This window comes from Uloborus diversus, chromosome 4 (assembly GCF_026930045.1).
Source record: "Uloborus diversus isolate 005 chromosome 4, Udiv.v.3.1, whole genome shotgun sequence".
NCBI lineage: Eukaryota > Metazoa > Arthropoda > Arachnida > Araneae > Uloboridae > Uloborus > Uloborus diversus.
Genome location: NC_072734.1, coordinates 17,640,065 through 17,666,977, shown reverse-complemented (window position 1 = coordinate 17,666,977; position 26,913 = coordinate 17,640,065). Strand labels below are relative to the sequence as shown.

General features: G+C 34.8%; 1 protein-coding gene across 1 annotated transcript in view; it reads right to left on the bottom strand.

Annotated features, from left to right (window-relative positions):
* The window catches only part of LOC129220450 (uncharacterized), a 44,217-nt gene extending 18,626 nt beyond the window's left edge, over positions 1-25,591 (bottom strand). The window contains exons 1-4 of the mRNA XM_054854869.1: positions 25,287-25,591; positions 23,591-23,680; positions 8,225-8,570; positions 2,679-3,167 (exon numbers count right to left, since the gene is read on the bottom strand). Coding sequence (XP_054710844.1) covers positions 2,679-3,167; positions 8,225-8,558 — 823 coding nt within the window. The 5' untranslated portion in view covers positions 8,559-8,570; positions 23,591-23,680; positions 25,287-25,591. The remainder of the gene's footprint in view (positions 1-2,678; positions 3,168-8,224; positions 8,571-23,590; positions 23,681-25,286) is intronic.
* Positions 25,592-26,913: the final 1,322 nt, after the last annotated feature.

The following is a 26,913-nucleotide window of genomic DNA, read 5'->3' as shown; positions in this document are numbered from 1 at the left end:
TTTTAACTGGAGCAAAACGCATCAATATTTTGAGCTGTTTTCAATGTTTTACATAAGGAACGACGGCGGATAAATATTTTGTCGACTTATTTGGTGAACTGAACTAAGTGACTATTTTAACTCAAGGGGAAACTGTAGCCACATTTGTTGTGAGAGACAAAATAACAGCGTTAAAAAGAAAAAAAAAATTGTGTTCCTTGCCTAAAAATAACAATGTAGAATGTATTGCTCTCTTAAATGTAATGTCTGCCAGAAACAATCTCTATGAAGAAAACGCAGTGCAACGACATACTTCATGATATTAAAAACCATTACTGTTCATTTCAGAAACTTATGACACTGTCCAGGCCCGAGTATGAATCATAATTGCACTTCAGAGTCATCTGTTGGAAGCCAATTTTCTGATTCAGCTTCACTCAATAAGTTTTGATTTGCTGTTGAAAATGAATACCGTTATTGAATTACGAAGCTGTATCTAAAAACTTCTTCCGCTTGTCAATGCAAAACAATTCAGCGAACCTTAAAACCTGTTAATCTGTGAAAATACAAAACTTCTCACGTAATCTATAGTTTCTTCAATGCAGAAGAAAGTAATCGAATAATGATAATTTTTCATCCTTATCATCTGATCCTTAGATCGCTAACATTTTGTCTTTTAGTCACAAACAAAAATGGGGTTCCTTTAAGTAAAAGAAAATCACTAAGGATTCCGTGGCCTAAAAAGTTTGGGAACCGCTGCCCTATGGGAACACCACTGCACAAAACTGATCCGCCAATTTGGAGCCCTTTATTTTATTGACCCTAGATCCTCAGTATTTGGGTCTTGGAAGCTGAAATTTGGTATAGTTTAGTTTCAAAGGCATGTCTGCACCTATATAAAATTTCGTTCAAATCGGAGGGATGGTCGTGTGGAGACCACGAGGTCACTTGACATGGAATGACTCATTTTTTGACGCACTTTTTGTCAACTGTGTCCTGGCAAAGCCAGCGCGACTCAGCTTGAATAATAGCAAACCGTTCTTACCCAGGGTTCGTACTCAATTTCAGAAATACAATGAAGGAGTTTTGGAGGAGTTTTGAAGGAGTACTAATGAGCTATTCTTAAATGATGTCGCACTTTTTTTCCCAACATATTTGACTTCCTTCCCCTTTGTCACAAAGTGTCACACTTCACCTTACTACTCCTCTTGTCACATGTCATATTATTATGATAACTATGTGATGTCACTTTTTGTCACCCTTTTTCTCCCCCTTGTCAAAATTTCATGAACCTGGTTCCTCCTCAAGGCATGACATCACTTGTGGAGGTGGATGTCCCTTTTTGTACTATCATAACTGTGTTTTTTTAAACAATTGCTTTTTTAACACAATCACTTAATATAGTACATCTACTTATTTATTTTTAAATATATAAATAATAATTAGACAAACTGACTTTTTCTGCTGAGAGTTTGATGGAGGGAAAAGCATTAATCATAAAACTTGAGAAAATAGCCAATCACCGTTTAAAGCATGTTTTGCTTCACTTATGAAATGCTTTAGTCATCTAATTATATTTTCACTTTCAATTTGTACGACTTCTATGATCAAGTTGTAAATAACATTTTTTCAAAAAAAAAAAATAAATATGCGAAATTACTACATCAAAATCGTCCTTATACCTTTGCCCTTGTGACAATGTTAAGTTGTCGATCGAAGTATTTTAAGTTACTTTCATTGAGGAAAATTGTGTAGTCTTGAACTAAAAAAGAAGGAGTTTTGAAGGAGTTAAAACCAAAATGAAGGAGTATGAAGGGCCCTTTAAAGAAATTTCCTGAATGAAGGAGTATTGGAGGAGTTTTGAAGGAGCGTCGGAACCCTGTTACCTGCTGTGATGTCCTTATGCAGAAAAATTTTGGGCCTTTGTTGACGTAGGTCTGTCTCTCATGAGCTCTTGCTCTACTGCATAAACATCAAACGATTAAAATTACAGCTCCTTGTCTGGGGTAGACTAGGTCTTCTACTAGGGCGCCTATCTTGACTTCCTGGGGGGGGGGGGCGAAATTGAGAGGTTTATGGATATATCTCCCCCTCCCCCCCCACCGAGCAGGGGATTATCCAGGAAAAATGTTCCAAGTTGAAATGAAAAAAGAAAGAAAAAGAATGCAAATTTAATTGGTGCAAAGCGAAGAGGGTCGGTGGGGGCAGGGAATTCGTGGCCTTTTTTCACTGAACTAAAGGTTCGTTCAGAATTGACGCCGAAAATCAAACAATTTTCAGAAATTTACGACAAGCGGAGGAAGGTTCCCTCTCGAATTTTTTTCCTCCAAAAATTTTTCGACAGTGAAAGCTTACAGACGCAATCAAAGGTCCATTTCTGGTAACGATAGAGAAAAAGGGATGAGGTTCCCTCCCCAAATTCCTTTCAAACCTGAAGTCAATTCTAGTCCATCTCATCCATCAGAAGGTTTCTCTCGCTGAACTTTTTGAAAACCAAATTATAAGCTCTCTTTGGTGAAAAAAAAATATTGCGAAGGTATATATATATATATATATATATATATATATATATATATATATATATATATATATATATATATATATATATATATATATATATATATATCTATATATATATATATATATATAAATATAAAGAGGCCGATTTTAATTATTTAAAAAAAAATGTGCATACTTACAGATAAAATTCCGTAATTTCATGTAATGGGGGTAATAAGAGCAACCTTGAAGTTTAGCATGGAAAAAGTTCGCAGCAGCCTCTTCCACCGTCTCGTCATACTCATAGTCATTATCACTGTAATCATCTTCTTCCGAGCTGGACGTTTCGTTTCCGCCAAAACTTACAAATCCATCCTCATCTACTTTAAAATAGTCAGAATTCTCTTCAAGGAAAACTCGGAACTGCTCTCCCGGGTAATTGTTTCGAATGAATGCTTTGGTCTGCGGCAAGGCACTATTGCTGTTCATCAGCAAGTGGTAATAGTAAATATCTTGCCCCATCAGTGTGAGCAAGCGCTCGTAGAACCGAACAGATTCCTTGAAGACGGACCATGCCGTGTCATTCTCGTAGACCACAAAAACGTCTGAATATGATTGGAGGAAATGTGAAAACTCTTCTGCAGGGTAAAACGTATTTACAAATTTAATCACAAAATCTTCTGCTTGCCCTAAAAATTAAAAACATTTATAATAAGAATATTACATAACAAAAAAAAAAAAAAAAGAAAGGAAGAATTAGTGCACCTGAACGAGGAGGGGGGGGGGGATTAAGGGGAGGTCACTGTGAACTTTCAAAAATTTCTTATTCGGCAAATGAGGCGGTGAGAAGCAAGTGGTTTTGAGTAAAACGCGTTTAAAGATAAGGTTATTATGTTGTTTAAGCATAAGATTTGTAAATGGTTGCAGAAACGTGTTTTTGGAATACTAGAAACCATTTTTACTTTCTTCTATATCTAATAGTATATAGAAGAAAGCATTGGATTCGTGCAAATTTTCGACGGATTCGAACGTTTTGAGGTGTGCCGAGTCCATTTCGGCCATTTTTGGAAATTGTCTGTCAGTCTCTGTGTGTGTGTATGTGACCAGTTTTTTTGTGGCCGCTCTACAGCAAAAACTACCGCATGAAATTGAACGAAATTTGATATACTTATGTGCCCCTTGTGCCCAGTAGTTTTTGGCGCGAATTTCTCCTAGGGAGTGGAGTAATGGGACGTTTCTTGAGTTATGCTGGTCTGCTATTCCCCAAAACGTTAATGGCGGAATCAAACAAAATTTAGTCCATATTTTGCCCCTAAAATGTAAAGGTGCTAGTTCAATTTTGCTGTCAATAGCTCGATCGAGGGAGGAGCTATAGAACGTTTTTGTCTTCACTTGTGACTGCTATATCTCAAGAAATAATGCACGGAATCACACAAAAATTTATCTACAAGTAGTCCTTAAAAGGTACAAAAGCTGATTCTATTTTCACGCATATAGCTGAAAACGGGGTGGTACACAATCGAATGTTCTCTCGTTTTCCTCCTACACATGCATTGGTTCAATTTCGGCGCTAATCGCTCCAAGAGGGGCTGATTTTCTTTTTTTGTGCGAATAAAAATAGTTTATTAATCAACAATATGAAAGATAATCGTAATAGACTATCGTCTGCGTATTTCACGTGCGGAAATATTATCTCACTGATTTAAAATGTTTAACTGTTGCCATCTCATGCTTGTTAACAAATAAAATATTTATAATTAATTCAATCAAGGCCTTTAAAATACCTTTCAATTTTCGTTCTTTGCTTTGCTTTTGCGATTCGGAAATAGTACGGTCGTCAAGTTTTTATGTGCGTAGTTTTATTTTTGCTGGGAATATTGCTTTCTCTTCAAGCATGGGGAGGGATCAGAATTCATAAGAAAGATATAGAAGAAAGTTTCGTGATGGCCGCAACATACTAGTTTTCAATGCAAAAGAAGTGAGTTTTATGCATGTTCTTTTATTCATAAGCTTTGTTCTTCTCTTTGAAAAAAGGAGAAAAAGCGTTTCCTGGATGTTCTTACATTCATTGGTTATCTTCTTTATCATTAGAAAAAGGAGTTTATTTTAATCGTGAAAGATATGTTCGTAAGTATTCACAAGTTTTGTATTTTAACAAGACTTTTACCACTTAACAGAAGTTTACTTTCGTTTTTAGCAAGGATTTTCTATTGATTTTCAGCGCCTTAACTTTGAGTTATACGAAAATCATGGATGGCCCGGTCTCATCTTTCAACAATTTCAATTAGCGGATATACCACTTTCAACATCAGATTTCCGTTCCAGAATTGCTAAAGCTAAAAATTTTCCCAAGAGTGCATGGTTGGAGCGAAAGTGGATTAATTAATAAGAACAATTAATAAGAATAATAAATTAGTCATGGGCAGTTAAGAGGCACCAGAAATTTTTTGAAACTGAAGTCCTAAAAATGCAATTTTAAATAATTTTTGGTGACATTAGGGAGGAACGCGGGGATCAGAAGTTCTCTTCCAGTTTTCCCTCCCTGCCTCCCTCTGGCTACGCCCATGTTCGTATTTTTGCAGAGTATAGCCTGTTGAACGTCAAACGACTGTTGAAGCATAAAGTACACGAATCGACGGTTGAAAATTACATTTTTAACACTATTCTATATTCACACGCGTTTGCAATTTTTCTTTTTAAGTGTCCTGATTGTTAAGCTCTTTTCAACGGAAAACTTTTCTTTTCTGATGGGGCTGCGTTAGTGAATTTGCCTTTTGTAGACCGAGTGCGATACCTTCATATAGCATCGATTCTTTGATGTGGCACCACTATTGGCGGATGCAACGGGAGATTACAACGAGAATTTTTACTCCCAGTTTTTCCACTAGATGGAGTCACCTGGGCCCTCTCCAATGCGAAACTGCAGTAGAATTTTAATTTTTACAACAGCATTCAAAGCTAAACAACTCCGCGAGGGATCTTTTATTACAAGTCGCATAATAGTGCGAAATGGACACTGTCAATTTTCTACATCTTGAAAATCCACCGACTGCAGCTAGGCTCGAACTAGAGGCGGGCAATGTCGTTCTTTAGAATGATCCCTTCATTAGAGGATCGTTCATTCAACTAGTGCATTTGAACGACTTCGTTCATTTAAAAAAGTTGCAGGTGATCTCTTTGAACGACATACTCAAGTACATTCAAAATGTTTCTTTAGATCAGTAATATTCTTTAAAGTAAAAATAACTAAAATGATCTAAAAGTAAGAAAATATGCCTATGAAAAATGAATAATAAAAAAAATTTATTCAGGTTTAAATGTATAAAGCAATTTCAATTATGCTGCATTTTGTGAGATATTTCTCAGTTGCCGAATGGTAAGATATTTTTTCCATTCCAAAAATCGCAGGTTCCATTTCAGCATTTCAAAAAATTAAGTTATTAAATATTTCCAGCTACAGCTCTGTATATATACACATAGAATTACTAATAAGCCATGTATAACGAAAACAGTAACGGGGGTCAGTCAAATGTATCGGTAGCTCAGCTGAAGCACCGGAAAACTCAGTAAAAAAAAAAAAAAGACTCACCTAAATATAAATGTATCACCTGCTTCAAAATAATTTCACAGTACCGATAAGAACAGAAAAAAAAAAAAAAAAAACACACACAACACTTTTTTTAATTGGGCGGAAAAAAAATCGACAGTACTAATTCTTATCAAAAATCTCTGGATATTGAATGTAAACAAGCTGCTTGGAAGTCATAAAACAAGTTAAAATAAAGCCAATCAATATAGATTTTAGTTAATAGGGATGTTATAAAAGACAAAGAGATCGCCAGAAAAGTGATACATAAAAGTTATTTTTAGAAATTATTTTGGCGACAGAAAGCGTGAGAAGGACTTTAGCAGGTGCATGGGACAGGAAGTGGGATATTCAAACATTTAGTTAGTAGCCCAAACAAGTTACACAAAACATTACTATTGGATACATTGGAAAATTGCAAATGAACTGCAACGATTAATTAAAATGATGAATAAAGCAAAAAGTAAAAAAGTTCGAGTGAATATATTGTACTGCATTGAGAAATAGGAAATTTCAGATTAATTGAAAATCAAACATTTGGAGATGAATGAAATGAAATATATATATATATATATATATATATATAATTTGAATTCCGGCACTTTGAATTCGAATTATGTTTTTCGCAATCACGAGTTGCGACAGGACTCTACTCATTGGAGGCTATATTGTTTCTAGAAACGGCTCATGTCCTCCCAAGCCTGCCCCTCCTCCTGGGCATTTACGTGTGTGTATGTGTGTAAGGACTTGTTTGTGTGTAGACGTGTGTGTGTGTGTGTAGACGTGTGTGTGTGTGTAGACGTGTGTGTATGTAGGAGTGTGTATGCAGGACATGGACGCCACCGCCTAAGAGGAGGGAATTCCGGTGGACAGTGCTGCTAGTGGCGGCTAGGACCAGAGGAGCAGCTCCGTCCTCCGGTGGAGGGCGGTGCTGCAGTAGAGGCCCCTGATCCATTTTGAAAAGGAAACCAGACATTAAGGACAGTCAAATAAAAGCAATAAGCAATCGTGATTGCTGAAAAAAAAAAAAAAATTAATTTGAATTCTGAAATATTGAATCCAAATTATGTTTTTCGCAATCACGAACTGAGACAGGACCCTACTCATTGGAGTTATTGTTTCTAGAAACGGCTCCTGTTCCCCCCCAAGCCTGCCTCTCCTCCTGGGAGGTTACGTGTGCATAGTTGTGTGTGAGCGTAGACCTGTGTGTATGCACGTAGGCGTGTGTGAGTGTATGTGTGTGAAATCGTGTGTGTGTGTGAGTGTATGGTGTGAACGTGCGTGTGTGTAGGACATGGACGCCTCCGACCAGGAGATCGCATAGCTCAAAACCGGAGCAGCCGCGCCGCGCCGCCAGCAGAGGACGGTGGGCGGTGCTGCTGCAGCGGCTTCTGGTCCAAGTTGAAAAAGGCACGGACACCAAAAACGGTCAAATGAGAACAATAAGCAATCGTGATTGCTCAAAAAAAAACTTTCGAATTTTCAAAATTATTTGAATTCTGAAATTTTGAACTCAAATTGTGTTTTTCGCAATCACGAGTTGCGACAGGACCCTACACATTGGTTACTAACCCACTCACTTGTTTTAGAAACGGTTCCTGTCCCTCCTTTTGGGAGGTTACGTGTGCATAGTTGTGTATGTGTAGGCTTGCGTGTGTGCGTAGACCTGTGTGTATGCACGTTAGCGTGTGTGTATGTGTGTAAAGGCGCGTGCGTGGATGTGTGTGTATGTGTATGAGCGTGCGTGTGTGTAGGACATGGACGCCACCGACCAGGAGCAGCGGCTACCGGGAGGAGTCGCGCCTGCAGAGGGCGGTGGGGTTGAAAAAGGAACCAAACATCAAGGACGGTCAAATGAAAACAATTGGCAATCGTCATTGCTCAAAAAAAAAAAAAAAAAAAATGCGATTTTTATTTAGTACGTGCATCAATACAAGGTTCCAAACTGCTCACCGTTCAAAAGAACGGTCGTTCATTTTTTAAGTGAACGAATGGATCCGTTCACTTTAAGGATTCGTTCATGAAAGACACACATCCCTAGTTCGAACCAGTACCCTTTCGGCCACACGCCTAACCACTAACACCGCTGTCGGTAGGACAGGAAACTTACAACCTTTACTTTTCTAAGCAGTGTCGTACCGCGTTAAAAAATTTACTTACCTATATGACCTCTGAGATTCCCAACGCTGACAGGTTCGAGGTAATCATTCAATATTTGCTCAAAATATTTCACAGCTGACTGTCGATGGAATTCAAGAAGATGGTTATACTGAGTCACCTTGTCATTCTCTATAAAAAACATATCGGGGAATTCTTGAAAAAAATTAGAAAACAGGCTTCCAGGAAACCAATCATTTATGTAATTCCTCTGCCTTCTTGTCAAACGGCGTTTCAAGTGTTCTACACTTAGGGATTCAAAATCTTGCAATTTCTCATAACATCGAGAAGCAATTTCTTCCATCAACTGGTCGTCTTCCGATGAGGTATTTGACATGGTTAAATAAATCTGAAAAATACACCAATTGAAATTAAAATATTAAACTAGTTAATTTTGCTTTTCTGGCAAAATCCAATTTTCACCCAAATAAAGTCACATTCGGATTTTAAATGTGGAGAAATGAAAAAAAAAAAAAAAAAAAAAACCCACTATCAGTTCAATCTGTATAGTTCCATCCCTGGAAACAATCTACAAATTTGTCTGGTTTTGATCGCTGTTAGCTCATCACCAGTTTTACCGTATTTTCGGTAATAGGCGCCATGGCGCATACAAGAAAATAAGCAAAAAAAAAAAAAAAAATGCTGCTGCGGCGCTAATAACGGGTGCGGCGGACTTTTTTTCAAGTAAAAAATAATTCAAATTTCTGAAAAACGTTGAAAATGCTGCCAATAGATGACACCACATCGTCCTGCTGTCGGCAGGTTGCACAACATAACGATTAACGTAGAAAAAGTACGTCTCAGTGTTTCAATATTTTTTTCTAACACAAAACGACGCTTTCCAATGCTTGCAATTTTCTATTTTGCTTCCAATTTCTATACGATGTTACTGAACCTTATCCGTTATTGTTCGATATTCAAACGTCGGCCTATGTCGTTTACACGTCGATCGATATTTTTGTGCTAATAGAGTCGTTTTCAAAATTTTACTCCGAGAATTTAGAGGCACTTGACTCCGACTCCCGGAGGATTTTTTTTTTTTTGATATGATGTTTTTATTTTAATGAGCTTATTAATTTTAATTATTATTTTTTAGTTTTGAAAGCTGTTTAATATTTTTTTAATGGAAAAAAGTGTATTAGCTGCTTTGTTTAAAAGTTGCTGCTATTTTATTTGTTCAGTATTTTTTTTTTACGCGTCTAATTTTTTTAGATGAGTGAGGAATATTTTATTCCTAGAAATCAGCTTAAAGTATTTTAAAAATATGTTTGAAAACATTTGCGATTTTAGCTATTTTTGAGAATATTGATCAGGTACTAGAAAGTAGTATGGGTATACTGGAAAGTAGGCTCGCCTAGTTCTAGACAGAACTTCTTGTAATGAAACTAAAGGAGAGCCTGAAAGGACTAATCCATAATTGTAACATATTAAACAATTCAGTTGTGTGCTTTTACGGTGAATTTAATGAATTATGTTCATGTTAAATTATTTTGAAGAGCTGGAATGACTCAGGGACGTGCTTTCGGATACAACAAAACAACTGCGCGCTAGCGGATTATGATTATATTTGACTTCTCAACATCAGAGTGATCCTGAGGAAACGCTTTTCCAATTTGTGTAATAAACGACACATCAATGATAAGTTGCTCCCTAGGTTTGGACTTGAGGGCATAGAAGATAAAAACAATTAGAAAAACTGAACCACCATTGAATAAAGTACATCTCAACAGATTGTAATCGATAATGAAGAGGATGTGGATCTACTTTTTTTTTTTGTTGCTGTTTTTGTCTCAAACATTCAAGATGAAAAGTGCCATCCGATTAATTTGTATTCAGTTTTATACTTTTTTTTTCAACAGAGGAAAAATGGAATAACTCTCAGAGACGTACTTTTTCTTCACGCAGTTAGTGGATGTAATACCACATTTTCCCATGTCTGGCTAAGAAAAGCAAAACTGCGCGATGTTATTCAAACGAACTGCCATAAGGTTGACCAGGCCACCATAGCTTTCTTCTTGATGTGAGTCCCGAACAGGGGCGGACTGGCCCTAAACTTTTAATGTGGAAAAAAAAAATTCATGCCGGCCCCATCCAAAAACGTTTGGCTGTAGTTTTCCAAACCTAAAAAGTTTCTAGTGTGTTTAAAAAAAAAAAAAAAGGTTCCTCCCAGCAGCCCTCACCTCTTTCCCCCCGCTGAAATACCTAGATTTTTTTTTTTTTTTCAGAAATCCTTCTTTAACTTTTCATTTCAAGCAAACTAGTGGGCAGATTGATTTAAACTAAGCATACAGCAAACGCCCATAATATACAGATGATATTTCAAGGATCTAACTTTCTCAAAAATATTTGCAAGCTTAAATTGCTCTACGCAATAAAAAAACCACTGTGAAAACTGTGTGGCTTCTTTGAAAAGCCGCATTTAAGAGTATATTTCGTTTATGTAAAAGTGAATAAAAATCTTATTTAAAACAAAACGTAATACATTTGAGGCAGTGAGAAGCAAAGGGGTGTAAGCAGACATTTTCAAGTTTTGAGTAAAATTCGTATAAAGATTACATCCTAGGTAGGCTTTCATTGAATTTTTTTCTAAATCATGCTGTACAGCGGCACCTACCAGGGCTGCTGGTCATGGGCGGATTTATGGGGGGGCAGAGGGGGGCAATGCCCCCCAGTTTTGAGAGAACTTTATATAGTAACAACACATCTTCCAAAAATAAAAAAAAAATCATTATTTTTTCTTTTTTGAATAGTTTAGTGAAAATAAAGAGAATAGCGAATGTCCTTTTCTGATAGGAGAAAATAAAAGGAAAAAAAAAACGAACATTAAATACAAATAGTGCAGCTGTCACTGGGGTGCTGAAAATGTGTCTAAATTCACTATTTCGGACTGAAAACCATTTAGGCAAGTGTATGAAACTATAGGCTAAACAAGCTATACCTTAAGATGCAACACTTATAATAATTGACGATTATTTTAACAAATTAGAACCTAAAACAAAGGGAGGAAAACTCCCCCCCCCCATTCGCGCTAACAGAACGATCTACTAGTTATGATTTGTGTCCACATTTAAAGTATAATTGTCCATAATATTTATGTTCTTAGTAGATTAATTGGCTTTTTGAGAGATTCTAAAAAATAGTTTTTTTCCTTTTTCTTTTTGAGAGAGAGAGAGAGAAATTAAATTCTATCACAAACTGAATAAACTTCAGTTATCTGAGTGTTCTGATTAACTGAATCTTTTTACTTAGAGGGAAAGTACAATTTTACTTACTTTATAAATACTGTTTAAAAAGTAAGATAAGTCATAATCATCTAAGTCTAAGTGAGTCAGTCCTTGTCATTATTGAAATCTAAATAATTGAGTCATCAAAAGTTTTGGAAAAATTTGCTAAAATTTTATAAAATCTATAAAAACTTAACAAAGATAGGTAAAATCGCGTAAAAATCCTTTAATCGTAAAAACTGACGAATTTTTGTAAAAATTACAAAAAAATGAAGCAAAAATCTGCAGGTAAGAGTGAATTACAAACAGGGCTGAATTTGCCTATAAGATAAACAAGCTATTGCTTAGGGCCCTTGCTTTGAAGTGGGTCCCTAACTCCCAAAATAATTGCATGATTCGTTCCTTAAAAAATGGAAATTGGTTGAAAAAACTAATTTCATTTTCAAGTGCTTGAAAACGTTGAATATTTGGAAACATGTGGCTACAAACCTTAAATTTTAAAATTTCTAACAAATGGTAGAGGGAGAAGAATGCTAAAATTTGTCAAAATCAGCGTCTTGCCACATCCTGCATTAAAAATGTAAAAATCATGGTTCTCACGTTTGTAACATATTATTCGAAATAAATTTTTGTGATTCACATGCTTCATATCTTGCTATATATTCAATTCCGAATGCAGTATTTTGGAAATTCTTTTGCATTGATTGCTTTTATCTTACTTCTACTGCATATTGTTAATCTGTTCAGCCCGAAAAAAAAAATGATACACTAACTCTATTCCTTTTCGTTTTCTGCACTACTTATAATTAAAAAAAGTTTTTGAAATGAGAAATCTATAGTTTATTTTTTCTTTCAAACTTAAAATGGCTGTTTCTTACAAAGTTTGAACAATACTGTACAACTGTATAATCTAGTTATCAATTTCTATGTCTGTACCATTAACCTTTATAAGGCTTTAAAATGCAGAATTTTATATCCATTTTACAAAATTTCCTCCGGGGTAGAAACCCCCGGGACCCCTAAAATTGGAGATATTCTATTTCCCACTTAAAAGGGAGCCCTGCGTCACTCTCTTAATACCAGCCCCCTCTCTTAAGGTCAATACAAAAAGGACAGCATGAAAACACATATTAATGAAAACAACACACAAAAAAGTAAAGCATGGACATGCATCACAGAAAACAGACAAAAACATGGGGGTGGGGGCTATAAAAATGTTGCTCAAAAAAAAAAAAAAAAAAAAAAAAAGAAATCCTGCCCCCCCCCCAGGAGTTAGTCCTAAATCCGCCTATGCTGCTGGTACTATCTCTTGCCCCAAGACAGAGGAGGGCTCCACCTACCATTTGTACTGGTTATCTCCAAATTTTCCTCTTTCATCCCTTGCTTCTCCCTATCTCATATGGCCATGAGCGGTACTATTTACCCTTAAAAAAAATTCTTTTTTTTTTTTTTTTTTTAAGTCTTTTCTTAAAATTGTATTGTACGTATTCAAACTAATGAAAATTTTCATGTAAACCAAACGTAATATATCCGTTCAGAATGAATACATCACAGATCATGAGACAGTGAGAACTGATCGGAAATATCGGATAAGCCCGAATTAATCTACAAAAAAAAAAAAAAAAAAAAAAAAAAAAAAAAAAAAAAAAGAATTTCGTCCGAAAAAGTCGCCATTTGTCTCAGTGAGAAAACTGATTTTCAAAGGTATCTCTCAAAATGTTATCTAGTGAGTGAAATTTATTTGTCAGGTTCTAAGAACTAAAGTGAAAATCATGGGATATACACTTGGGGTGGGGGGATTGCGGTCTCCTCCCAAGGTCCTTGGTTTTAACGTAGATTTATATTGCCAATAATTTTAATACGGTAGTTTATATGCATGTAAAGATGGTTATGACCAAACTCCACTCCCCTCTCCACAGAAAGCAAGTTCTGGCAGTGCTTGTGCTTTATGGTATATGTGTGGCCTATGCTACATATTAACTTGCCTTTAATAATAATATTCCACTGACACAACGTTTTCAAGTAAGAACAATTTATTTATCAGCTTCCAAGATTTAAAATGAAAACGAAGAAATGGATTGGGAAAAGCAATAAGATGTGCGTATTCTTTTTCGTAAGTAAATATGTTCAACTAGAGTTTAACCTACGAAGATGTTCAACAAAGTGAAACTCAACCGCTTAAACCAAAAATATAACAATTTATACTTCTATTGTACGAGTTTACATGCTTGCTGAAAATAAATAATAATCGAGTAACAAAAGAAAGCACAACACAGAAATGGTCCGACTTAAACCTTTTTAATGACATAAATTAAACGAAATGAATGAAAACGAAATAATATTTGAAAAAAGTTACTCAAGAGTAATAAACTAAAAATGACAAAATTAATATTACTCTTCAAGAATCAGTGAAAATGTTTTCATACAAGGCCCTAATTTCGTCAAACTGAAAAATCTAATAATAACTTTGTAAATTTCAAATTAGTGCTAAATCTTATCATTTTATCCGGAAAAATTTTATCCGAAATTTGAAAGTATGCTATTTAACGAATTTCAACATTGCATTTATCAATTTGACACTGAATAATAACATTAAAATTGAAAAGTATATGATGATAGGATTTTTAAAAATGTACTTTTCGTACTAGTTGCAATATGGTAGTGCTACTAATAAATTAAAAACTAATAGTTTCTGGGAATACTGCATTTTAGATTCGGAAATTTTAGATTTGCTTTTAAGATTGTAACATTAAAAATATAAGTAAAAATAGATACATTATTTATGATTAAAATGGGCAAAAACACTTAAAGCAATTACACTTATCAATCTAGCTAAGAAAGAAAAATCTATAAACAAGCATTACAAATCAGTTAACAGGAAAAAAAACTTCAAAAATAAAGATTATTTGATGAAATATTATTAAATACTTAAAATATGGTTAAAGAACCTAATTTTTTTTTTCTTCTATAACTCTGTGTATCCCTTTAAAAGATAGGGAAACAAAATTTTACAGTATTTAAGACATAATAATTACTTAAATTTTTCAACATTCCTTTTTAATTTTATCAAAAAATTTCTTTCAAAGCATGTAACTTATATTTTTTTCCTTAAAAGTAATAGATTATGAATTGAAGGCTCCAAAAAGAAAGTTTTGAATTTGAAATTAATAAGAACTATGAAATATTAAAATGAATTCAAAAAGGAGAAAGCCAGAGAAAATTAGCTGGCACATATGGAATTTCTAAAACTACGGCGTCTAATATAGTTTAAAACAAGGAAAAAATAATAAAACTATTTGAATAGTATTTTTAATTATGGTTTCACTTTCAATAATGTTAAACAATGAAAGTTAGTTGAACAGAAAGAGTAATAAGGGTGAATTCCTCGAAAAATGAATACACGGTGCGAGAAATGACAAAAAATATTTCAAAAAATCATTACTGCCCTTTATAAAGTTGACCACCAAAGTACTGCACCGCGAGTGGTCAACTTACACAGGTTTCACTGTATGCAAAAAATACCTAATACCGATTTTACGTTCCTCTAAAATTTGCTTTTTTCAAGGAAAAAGGTAAGGGGGCGACGGATAAAAAAATGTTGGAAATCACTGTTTTAAATATTTATACTGTTTGTTCTTTTATAAATTTTATCTTTGCTAAACGAAAATAGATGAATTGGACGGTGTTATACAAAAATGAGTTATCCAACAAAAATTTTCAAAAAAATAATGAGTTATTCACATAGCTTGGCAGATAAACTGATACACTACGGGGATACAAAGACGATTTCTATTAATATGCCATCTATGAAGATAGTTTAGAACTCAATTTACTCAAAAGTACTGCTTGGTGGGTTGACCCATTTTTGTGTAACACCGTCAATTTGTTATAATTATAACTGACAGTTCAAGTTCTTATTATTTAAAGTGCTGATGACAAAAAAAAAATTAAAAAACACATGATGATTAAAAATATTAAACTTACCTAAAAAAAATTCTTGTCACCCTTGAATTTAAAACACATGCAATCCCATTGAGCAGTCAACACGGTGTATAACAAATGACTCGTTTTTTTCCTCGGAGACAAAATTGTGGAGTTCTCAAAATTATCTAATTGGTTGAGAAAGTCGTGGATCTATCTATTGCAAAGTGCTGGGAAACAGAAGAAAAAAAAAACGAAGGATGAAAAGGAAAAAAAAAAAGCTTTTTAGCAGACGTTTTGCTCCTATTCATTCTATTCTTAGGATGGCGCCTTTCTCTTATTTCATTTGAAAAAGGTTCAATGTAATCTTTTCCCAGACAGTCTCGGATCAGATCGTCTCAGGTGGCCACAAAAAAAGATCCCCACCCCCAATAAAACTCCTTACCAGAATTCCAGGAAACATCAATCCCGAACAGATACGAGAGACACCCATGGACCCTGAAGGCTTCGCTTCGGACGAAGACCACCCAACAAAGACATTGTCCTCTACGTAACAAGATACGGTAATAGTTAGGCAAGAACAGAGTAACGTCCTGAGAGTGACCGTTGGAAAAGGAGCGGCCGTTCTCCTCTCCCTCCCCCCCCCCCCAACCCAAAAAAGAGCTGTTCTGGCTGCAGCCCTCGACACAAGAACGGCCGGCCTAGCTGAAAACTTTTTTTTAAAATAAAATTGAGAAAAACGGCACGTACACATTGAATGCACAGAAAACGGCCAGAGTTAAGGACGGCCCATGTGGAATTTTCCACATCTCACACGTGGCCAGTCCGCCCTTGGTCCCGAAGCTTTAGCCGAAGCTGTAGAGATGGAGCTGGTTGCTCTGTATGGAAATGAGGCATCCCCCGATATTCCGCGACAGTATTCAGTTCCATATGTTCCTCAAAACAGCATGTAATGCAACTGTGAACAGTCTTTGTTAGTCTTCAACCAAAAGAGTAGCTTCATTCCATTCGTATCGCAGGTACCGACAAGTAAACAAATGGTTGGCAGAGGAGAAGGAAGCCTCAGAACGGAGTTTTGTTGAAGACTAACATAAACTTTGATATTGGTTCGTCACCCCAACCACTTCATTAAACAATTCAGCCTCACCCGTCCTTTTCAAATTTTTCTCATTTTAGTGCAAGAAGGGATATATGGGAGTATGCTGTTGTTGTAGAACTGATCTTAGCTGCTCAGCTTTGTGCAATCTGCCATTTGAAAAGACTGCACACAACATCTTTGCCATTCTAACCAACAAAAATGAAAAAAGAAAAATGATAAAATGAAAAAAAAATCTTCTTTTTTCCAGTTCCAGAGTACGATCGTACCTATCAAAGACACCATCCAATCAAGACATTATGTGTAGTTAATTTTTAAGATGCGTTTTAATGATAAAACTAACACGTAAATAGTTTCACCCTTTTGAAACCATTCTGTTTTTTTTTTCTTTTGTCCATATCTCTCCTGTTCTAATGGAAAGTGTTTTGTACTTTGAAAATCTTTTGTTCAAAAATATTATGTATTCAAAACCAAACTCGGTAGATATTTTTCCAGTCGAAAAACGAATTACGGCCGAAAATTCATCAATGTGAAAGGCATAGATAAGTAAGGGAAGGAATGTTTGCGTTACCTGCATAGGACGACTGTCAACTATTGGCCTATTTAATTTTTTTATAACCACCCTGTTTTGCCAGCACACATAACTTAAACACACATTAGAATCTTATTATATCATTCGTTGCCCCCTTTTTAGAATAGGATCTTCCATATTGTATTGAAATGTGTTTTGTCTCACTTCTTCAAAAAATCGAATTTTCCGATTATTTTTGTTTGTTTTGCGATTGTAAAAAAACTATTGCATCTACAGACTTCTTTTTTGGCTTAAATGAAAGTGAATTAAATGTCCTATAACAGTGTATCCAGGTTTTTTTTCGATTTAAGTGGGAATTCATGTCCATATTCGGCGTAGAATGTGATCGAAGCATAATTTTTTCATTTTTTGCCAAAAATGACCAGGTTTTGAAGTACGATATCTAATAAACTATTGGTCGTACAGAACCCCACTTGAGCTTAGTGTTCAAAATTTAATGTGCTTTAAAACTGGTTTTCACATTTAGCATCAAAAGTTGAAAAGTTTAGGAGTTATGAAGGAAAAACTAAAAAAATCCGAAAATTTCGCAGTAAGCGATTTTTCGAAAATTCGATTTTGTTCTTTTTCTATTTCAATTTTAAGAACATTACGGAATTATCATGACGTGGAATGGGAGAGCGAATAAACATAGCCAATTGGCGAGAAATTCATCATCCATTATTTGTAAATATACAGGCGAACCAAATGACCTTTTAATTTTCTACTACGGGCAAAGCCGTGCGGGTACCACTAGTAATAAATAAAAATAACAACAGTCTAACAGTGGAAAAATTAAAAATCAAGACAAAAAACATCTTCTATGTTAAATATTTTTATGCGTGTATGTGTGTCTATATGTATACAGGGTGTTCTGTTTTAACCTGCAAGACCTTTATTTTCGCTACCGTTAGTTCTAGATGTATACTTTCAATTGCAAAAATGTTCAAAATCAGATGCAGAGTGAAGATATTGAATGTCGGAAGGGAAAATAAAAATAAGTCAAAAAATCCAAATAGAAAAATAAAAATAATAATTTGAATTTTTGACATCTTGAATTCAAATTGGTTTTCGCAATCACGAGCGTGTGTGTGTATGAATTTGCGTGTGTGTTTGTGTAGGCGCATGTGTGTGGGTGCGCGTGTGTGTGTATGTATGCATGTGTGTGCGTAGTTGTGTATGCAGAGCTTTGTGTGTACGCGCGTGTGTGTGTATGTAGGCATATGTGTTTGTGTCTGTGTGCAGGCATGAGTGTGTGTATGTGTGTGTAGGCGTATGTGTGTATTCCTGTGTGCGTAGGATATGGACGCCTCCGACCAGGAGAAGCGGATAGCTCAAGACCGCGGGACAGCCGCGCCTGGAGGACGGCGGGCGGTGGTGCTGCAGAGGCCCTGGTCCAAGCTGAAAAAGGAACCGTAACATCAAAAAATGTCAAATGAGAACAATAAGCAATCGTGATTGCTCAAAAATATAACTTTTTATACGGGCCCCAGGTCCCCTAAATAATATTCAGAGAAATAATCTCCATTGAAAACTATTAGTGCACAAAAAAATTGACATTTGTTCGACAAAAACTCAAGGAGATATTCGAGTTCAAAGTTTTACGAGACCATACAAAAGATGAGATTGGAATTTATCGCCTTTTCAGAGGAATGTCAGGTTGTCGAGCTTAATAAAATAGGTATTTATATTTTTCATTGCTATTCTTTACTAATAAATAAAGCTGAAAGTCTCTCTGTCCGGAGGATGTCTGGATATCTGTGACGCGCATAGCGCCTAGACCAGTGTTTCCCAACCTTTTTTGGCCCATCGCCCCTTTCGGAAGTTACATTACACCTATCGCCCCCCACGTTCTTCCCTTAAAAACACAAATTAGATGGCGCTGATTTTAGTGAAGATAAATGTTACTGAACGCCTAATTTTAGTTTAAAGCTTCAAAAAGTGCATAATAAAGCAATAATTAGCTTTAAAACTAAATTCTTACTCTTAACCCCTCCCCCCCCAAAAAAAAGAAAAAATGTAATTTGAAGGGCTTTAATTAACCAACGTCATTTACATACTTAGTAAAAATAAGACTACTACATTTTTCAGTAACATGCTTTTTTTTAAATTCAAATGCGGAAAAAATTGAAAATTTTAACTTAAGATTTGTTCTTTTTTACCTTTTTAATGGCTGCCTTGTGCTTGATGGAACTCCGTTAAAGCTTTGATGTCTGGCTTTATATATTAGTGAGATTTAATCTGAGGTCCCCTTTGAGGCAGATGTCCAATCTATTTCTTTGCTTCGTGAGAAGCTGCACTACAGAGCTAAATCCTCTTTCAACTAAATATGTTGAGGGGAATGAGATCAGGAGCTGTTCAACTTTTTTCCAAAGTTGTAGGTAAGTACCCATAAGCTTCACCCAGGCAAGTTCGTAACCGTATTGCTTGAAAGTAATTTTTGATTCACAATCAAATTTCAAATCCATAAACTCTGTCTGCAGAGAGTTTTCCAGTTCATCCACATCTTCAAAAATGGGTCTAAAATTCAGTCAGGAATTTGTAAGTTGATCAAAGCTGCAAAACTTGATTCCATGTTCTTTTACAACTGATCAAGGTGATCAAAAAAAATTAAAAATTTTTCTTCAGGAAGTTCATCATCCACGATTAAACTTTTTTTTTAGAGTCGGAAACAGGATAAATTCTTTACGGCCAATATTTGCCTTGTGGATTTCGAATTTGGCAATGAATGCTGAAATTATGCTTTTGGCCTTGATGAGGTTCATCTTGTTTCCTTGAAGCTTAATGTTGTATTCGTTCATTTTTTCAAAAATATCTGTGAGATACGCAAGTTCCAATTTGCGCTGTTTCAAATTATCACTTAAAGCAAGATCATGCAAGTCGAGAAACTCAGCTACAGAATCGAATAATTCAAAGAAACGGCGCACACCATTTCCTTTGGAAAGCCATCTCACAGATGTATGTAAAAGCAAGCGTTCGAATTTTTCATCATTTTCATGGCAAAACTCTCGAAACAGGCTATCATTGAGAGAATTAGCTTTGATCTTGTTAATACCAGTAATAACTAATTGTAAGGTTTCATGTAAAACACCACTCAATTTTTTTGCAGCCAAGTGTTGACGATGAATGACACAATGGATGGTAATCACTTCTGGCACTCCTTTTTTAAGGTGTGCAAAAAACCCAATATGACGACCCGCCATGGCAGGGGCACCATCTGCTGCATTTGTCAATGGAATTTCTTTTTCTTCAAAATAATCCTTCACCACTTTAAAAATCGACGATCCCTTTGTATCAGTAATCAAAGTTCTGGCGAACATTTCCTCAGTTATCTCTTTCAGCTCATTAATAAACCTCACGTAAGCTAATAAAATACCTCTGTTATCTGTCACAGTTGATTCATCAATTTGTAGTGCAAATTTACTTTGTTTCAAAACATTTATGAGTTTGCACTCAACGTCAGCAGCCATTTCATCCGTTCTCCGGGAAACTGTGTTGTTAATCAGAGATGACTTATCGGAGCCCTCACCAAGCAAAATTTCAACTATTTTTTTGGCAGCCGGTAGAATAAGGGATTCGCCAATCGTATGAGGCTTACCACATTTTGCCATCAAAAGAGACACTTCGTAAGAAGCAAGAAGCCCTTTGTCAAGATCTGTTACTTGTCTTCTAAGTAATTCACCCACCTTTGGCCGTTTATCCGCTTTTGTTTTGAGATCTTGAAAATAACTAAGAGATTTATTTACTTTGTCACCGTGTACTCTTGACAAATGCTCTTTCATTCGCGAGGGCTTCATCGCTTCATTGCTAAAAAATATTTTATCGCACAAAAGACAATGCGGAAACTGCATATTTTGCTGTGACGTGACAAAACCAAATTTTAAATACTCTGCTGAATACTGCCAGCACTTCTTTTTCGAATTCATATCGAGCTTCTACACTACGAAACATGCACAGTTAAACAGAAATTCACTAAATTAAATCAAACAATAGAAACTACGTAAGGAGGTTTATGCGCTGATTGCAAGATTCTGAATGACAACTGATAAGTAAATGCAAAAATCCATTCCTACACATATCCATCCACTTTTCATGCGTTAAATATATGCTGGCGCCAATGGTCAGACAGCGCTTACAAGATTTTTTTTCTTCCTCGTGAAAACGGCAATACAATAAAAGATATTATTTTTCGCTTTTGGGATTTTTTTTTAAATCCGAACAGATTTGATTGAGCTGTAAATCATACATGCCTTATTTTCTGGGAACGACTTCCTTTGATTTGAAGTGCCATATGCTTGTTTCGGTATTACACAACATAGGTATTCTGAAAGATATTTCTGAATTGTGCACCGATTTGTTTTAATAAATATAGTTTTTAAAAGGTCAAGAATTTCCCATTACCAGGTATCCGAATACCGGTCGCCCCCCAGAAATTTATCGCCCCCTAGAAGAGTTCGATCGCCCCCAGGTTGGGAATCACTGGCCTAGACCGTTCGGCCGATTTTCATGATATTAGGCACAAAGTTATTTTGTAGCATGGGGGTGTGCACCTCGAAGCGATTTTTCGAAAATTCGATGTGGCTTTTTCTCTATTCCAATTTTAAGAACAAAAATATCATAAGATGGACGAGTAAATTACGAAATTATCTTAACGTGGAAACGTAACATGGGCACAAGCCGATTGGCGAGATACGAAATGATCATAACGTGGAACCGTAACATGGGTACAAGCCAATTGGCGAGAAAATTCACCATACATTATTTGTAAATGTACAGGCGAACCAAAAGATCTTTTAATTTTTTTCTTACGGGCAAAGCCGTGCGGATACCACTAGTCCAAAATAAATGCAAATGTTATGCCATGATAAGCAAAAGCACACTACGAAACCTCGAACAATATGAAAAATCTCACATATGCACACATATAATTTTAAATCCTTGTTAACTGCTATATTTTCCCCCAAAAGGTGTTATTGATGGGAATGTAAAGTGGTGTAAGTCACAAAACGCTGCGTTTCATAACTCGGTGAATATTGGTCGTACTAATGTCAAACTTTTTCTGTTGGAATGATTTTCAAGGGAAAAAATTTCCCTAAATATAAGTAAGGGGACCTGGGGCCCGTATAAAAAGTTAAATTTTGTATTTTTTGACTTATTTATATTTTTATTTCAAAATTTCAATATCTTAACTCTGCATCTGATTTTGAACATTTTTGCCATTGGAAGTATACATCTAGGACAAACGGTTGTGAAAATAAGTCTTGCAGGATAAAACGGAACACCCTGTATATGTGTGTGTTAGTTCAATGAGCGAATCCGGGCCGCTACCCAAAAAAAATTCCTGGAAGACTTAAACCTACAGATCTTTCTTATTTTACTGTAAGAAAAGAAGTTCATTTAGTTAATCTGGGGTAGAGTCCCTGGGGCAGCTCCCTGAAAAGTACTTTAAAGATCATTCTTTAAATGACTTCTGATTTAGTGATAGAGATAAATACAACCTTGTGTCAGAAAAATTTCAGCCAAACTTTGAGCCTCTTTGTTCCACAAAACTTCCGTTTAAAAAATTTTTTTTTTTGGTGAATTTGTTTTGCAAAATATTTTTAGCGATCATTTCGGTTCGTAGCAATATTTGTAATTCTACATTTTGTAATTATGTTTTCGTTCTTCTGTTGTTCACTATGGAGCAGCATCAAACTAAAAAAAAATCTCCCAAATTTTATTGTCTATGTGCGTGTGCACGCTTTCTTTTTTGCTTGTTACTTATTAGCTAGTTCCCAAGGAGTTCGCCAACTTCTTTCGAAGTTTGAAAGGGGTTCGCAAGGGGAAAAGGTTGGGAACTGCTGAAACAAAAAGAAAAGAAAAAAAAAAAAATAAAGAAAAAAAATCACCCCCCCCCCTTCTGGAACTCCGTCTTAAATCCACATATGGGGACAGCATGAACCCCCTTCCCCCTATCTTAAATATTTCGCTGTAACTTACTATAAATTCTTTAATTGTGGCAAATTGGAAGAAATTTGAAAATATATGCAGAGAAGGAAACTTGACTTATATTGTCATTTCTTACTACTGCTTTTAAGTCGTATAGCTATAGTTTCTGTCGAAAAAGTAAGACGACCTTCATGAAATCAGATTTTTATTGCAAATAATTGTTTCGATACCCCCCCCCCCCCCTACTGAAATCAAATGAAAGCATCGAAATGCAGACTAAGAATAAAATTCCATTCAGAGGTATCTTTGCTACTGAATACAGTGGAGAATCCATTTATGACGAAATATTTTTTAAAAAGATATAAAATGCAAAATAAAGTATCAATACAAAAGAAGAATTTCACAAAAGAATTGTTTTCAAAAACATTAAGAACATTTAATGTTCATCTCGATCTACTTCTACAAACTACATTTAATAGAAATTTAGTTTACTTTGTTTGGAGAAATGAAATTATGGGTGTTTGTTTCATTAATCGGTAACATTTTTGGGACCTTCCCGGATAATGGAGCGTATATTACAACAATATTTTCACATGTATATTTAAAAATGAGCAAATAAGAATAATTTTTACCTGATTGAATTGGATCAATCCGTTTTATGCTTCTCAATTCTTCGACAGAAAAAACCCCGCGTACATGACTCAAAGTAGTGCAAATACAATTCGGAACTCCAGCGCTCGAATACGCTACCTTGCGGTGATTTATAAAACTGCGTCTGCACCTAAAACATTGCCACGTTGCGCATCACGTGTGTCTGTTGACGTAAACACAGGCAGTTTGTTCTGAGTATTTATTAACGCAATCGATGTGTCTTAGTTTGCTTTCAGCTACAGAAATTAATTCGTCCCTTAGTAGTATTCTCGAGCTTCTCAAAATAATGTTAGTTTTTCTTATTTCTTTCAAAAAAGTATTAAATGGTGGAAGCGTAAACAAGAAAAGTCTGGATTAACAAAATTGGATAACGTAATACCAGGTAAAATTTTTTATTGTTTTGTATGAATTTGTAAGAATATGAGTTTTTTTTAATCTTAAATTAATTTAACTAATCATATTTTACAGCAGCATTTAGTTGGAATTGACAGTATGCAAAATATTTTCTTGAATTTATTATCGTAGAACAAAATGAAAAATGTTTAACCGAGAAAGAATTTACTTTATTCCTTTTATTCTCAGCTGAAAGGTTTCGCCAAATTTGTTTAGGGTTATAGTAGTTTTAGTATTGTGCAAGCAAAGTAGCCTTGGCGAGTTTTCGCATTTTTAGTTAAACCATTTTTAATTTTTATCATGAGTGGAATAAAATGATAGTAAGATTACAGAATTCGATAAGCAAAAAGAAATAATGGTCAATCAACTGAAAAGAAAACTACCACCATATATAAACTGTGAGTACACATTTTATTTATTTTGTTCTGAGTGAATTTGAATCAGTTTTTCAATTCGATGGAAAAAAAAAAAACGAACTTAACAACATTGACTGGACACTTTTCCTTAACCTAATTCCACATAAATGATTTAAATAACCTTTGTTACTACAGTATCCTACTGAAATAGCCAGTATGCAAATAAATTTTCTTGAAAATATTTATCGCAGAACAGATTGAAAAATCCAGAAAGAACGTTAAGAATTTGAACAATAAAAAATAAAAGTTCGCCAAAAATCTGTTTATAGGCTTATGGTTTTAAAATTGTGTGAAAGAATAATGTATCTTGACAAGATTTCGCATATCAGGTAAATCATTTCCATGACGAATGAATTAAATGCATGATTTCTTTGGATATCCAATCATATAGTCATAGAAATAAATTATCTAGTGTTAAACGTTACTCTTGACAGTCTGCCACGTATGTGCACTATGTGACAAAAATGTCAACAAATGCTGGAAATGTCACGAAACTGAACTTAATATGTACTAATGTATAGAAAAAATGGTACAAAATGAAAATGCCGTTCGAAGCGAACCAAAAATTTATGAATTCCGAATTCAACATCGTGAAAATGGCTGCTTCAGAACAACTTACTGTGTGTTCTGCATTAATTGTTTACTTTCGTAATACTTTTTGGTTTCTAATCTCTTTCTATATGGGTCAGAATAACCAAAAGACTTTGAAAAATCTTTTCAAATGAATAAAGCGAAAAAATCATACATACGAACAAAAATCACAACACTTTTAGCATTTTCTTCGTTACCACATGCGTTTGTTTTAGTTTTCAATTCCGCCATTAGACAGTGACTGCAGTGCCCCCTATAGTTCGTTGGAGTTGCGAATACGACCAAAATCACTTGATTAAGAATAATTCTTTTTTTATCTCAAAATAGTTTTAGTTTAGTTTTAATAACATCATATTAATTTCCATTGGTCAGATACCTATATAGTGCTGCCATCTATAAGGTGAGACAGCTGTCCTTATCTTTACTTTTTGGAATAAAACTTTAGGGTTGTACGAGGAAAAGTTCTTCAAATTTTATAAGTAAATAAATTTACTAAAAAAATATTTCTCAAATTTATTTTAAACTTGAAACGCAACCTGCCTTATGAACAATAATACACTTGCCTCATCCGCAGTGCGACAATCTTTTCTATAGCAGCGGAACAAACACCGAAACACCCAACGATCACGACATCACGAAGGGGAAGTCCCGTTCGTGATGACCGGGGGAAAAAGTAAACAGAAATTACTTGTTAGCGCTTACAAGCGGTAATTCGCGTAAGGTTTCTTGCGTGCACGATAGATGACGCCACTGTTTCTTTTCATTCTTGGCGCTCTTTTTAAATTTTTTGCTTCCTGTTCTGAAGTTTTAACCATGTATTGGATAGGAAACCAGGTATCCATAGAAATTGAAAAACTTATGAGGATCAAAATGAAATTTGTAAGTTTTTATATTTTTTTCCTTATGAAAATTGCGGGTAACTTCTGGGGAAATATTGTCCGTCATGGTTTGCATAACTGCTTTTTCTAGTATCTAAGAGCAATCTGTTCCCCCCCCCCTAAAGGTCCATTTCTAGAACAGTAACAGTTTCTAAAAAAGAATTTAAATTACTTATTTTTTTTTTTACATAATTGTCCATTTCATATTGGTTACATTTAGACTGATAAATATCTGTTTTTTTTCCCTTCCTTTTTGGTAGAGTTTTTGCCAAAATTACTTTTTTGAAGTCATTAATCAGCTTTTATAAAAAAAATTCTTGAAAGAGCGGAAATTATAGTGCGAACTACGGGTTGTTTGATGATTGCTAAATAAAGACTAACCTAGTTAGTAATTTCCCAAGCAGCACTAGTTTCTGGTGGTCCATTTACCTTTTTATTTATTTATATTAAGTTGGAAAGAGCAGTAATGATCTTTTCTAAAAATATTTTTGGGCTCATAATCAGAAACAGCACTGAAAAATAATTTGCTATTTAATTTTGCTAATTATGAGAACGGATAAAAAAACAAGCATTAGGAAGCATGAGTATTTGAATAAAACAGAGCAGAATGTTTTTGATAAGAATTTTCTTTTCATTTTACGCTAAGTGCCTTATTAAAAAAAATAAATAGATTAAATTAAAAAATTAAGAGTCAATGTAATTTTTAACATAAAATGTAATCTTTTGTGTATTAAATGTATGTTAAATATAGTTATAAAATCTGTCGACACATCATAGTGCATCATTGTATTTTTACTTCAATTTCAACACTAAGAATTTTTTTCTTTTAAATTCAAAAAGAAAGATTGTGATTAGTAAATTAATTCTAAGTTTTAAGCTATTCTAATTCTGAGTTATTAATACAACGATTCAATAATTTTTATACTTTATCATACTTTTACTCCCAATTTTCCTTTTTATGAAATGGTTTGTTTTGTTCATGCAAAATACATTGGTACAAAACATTGGCCTTCAGTATAAATTCAG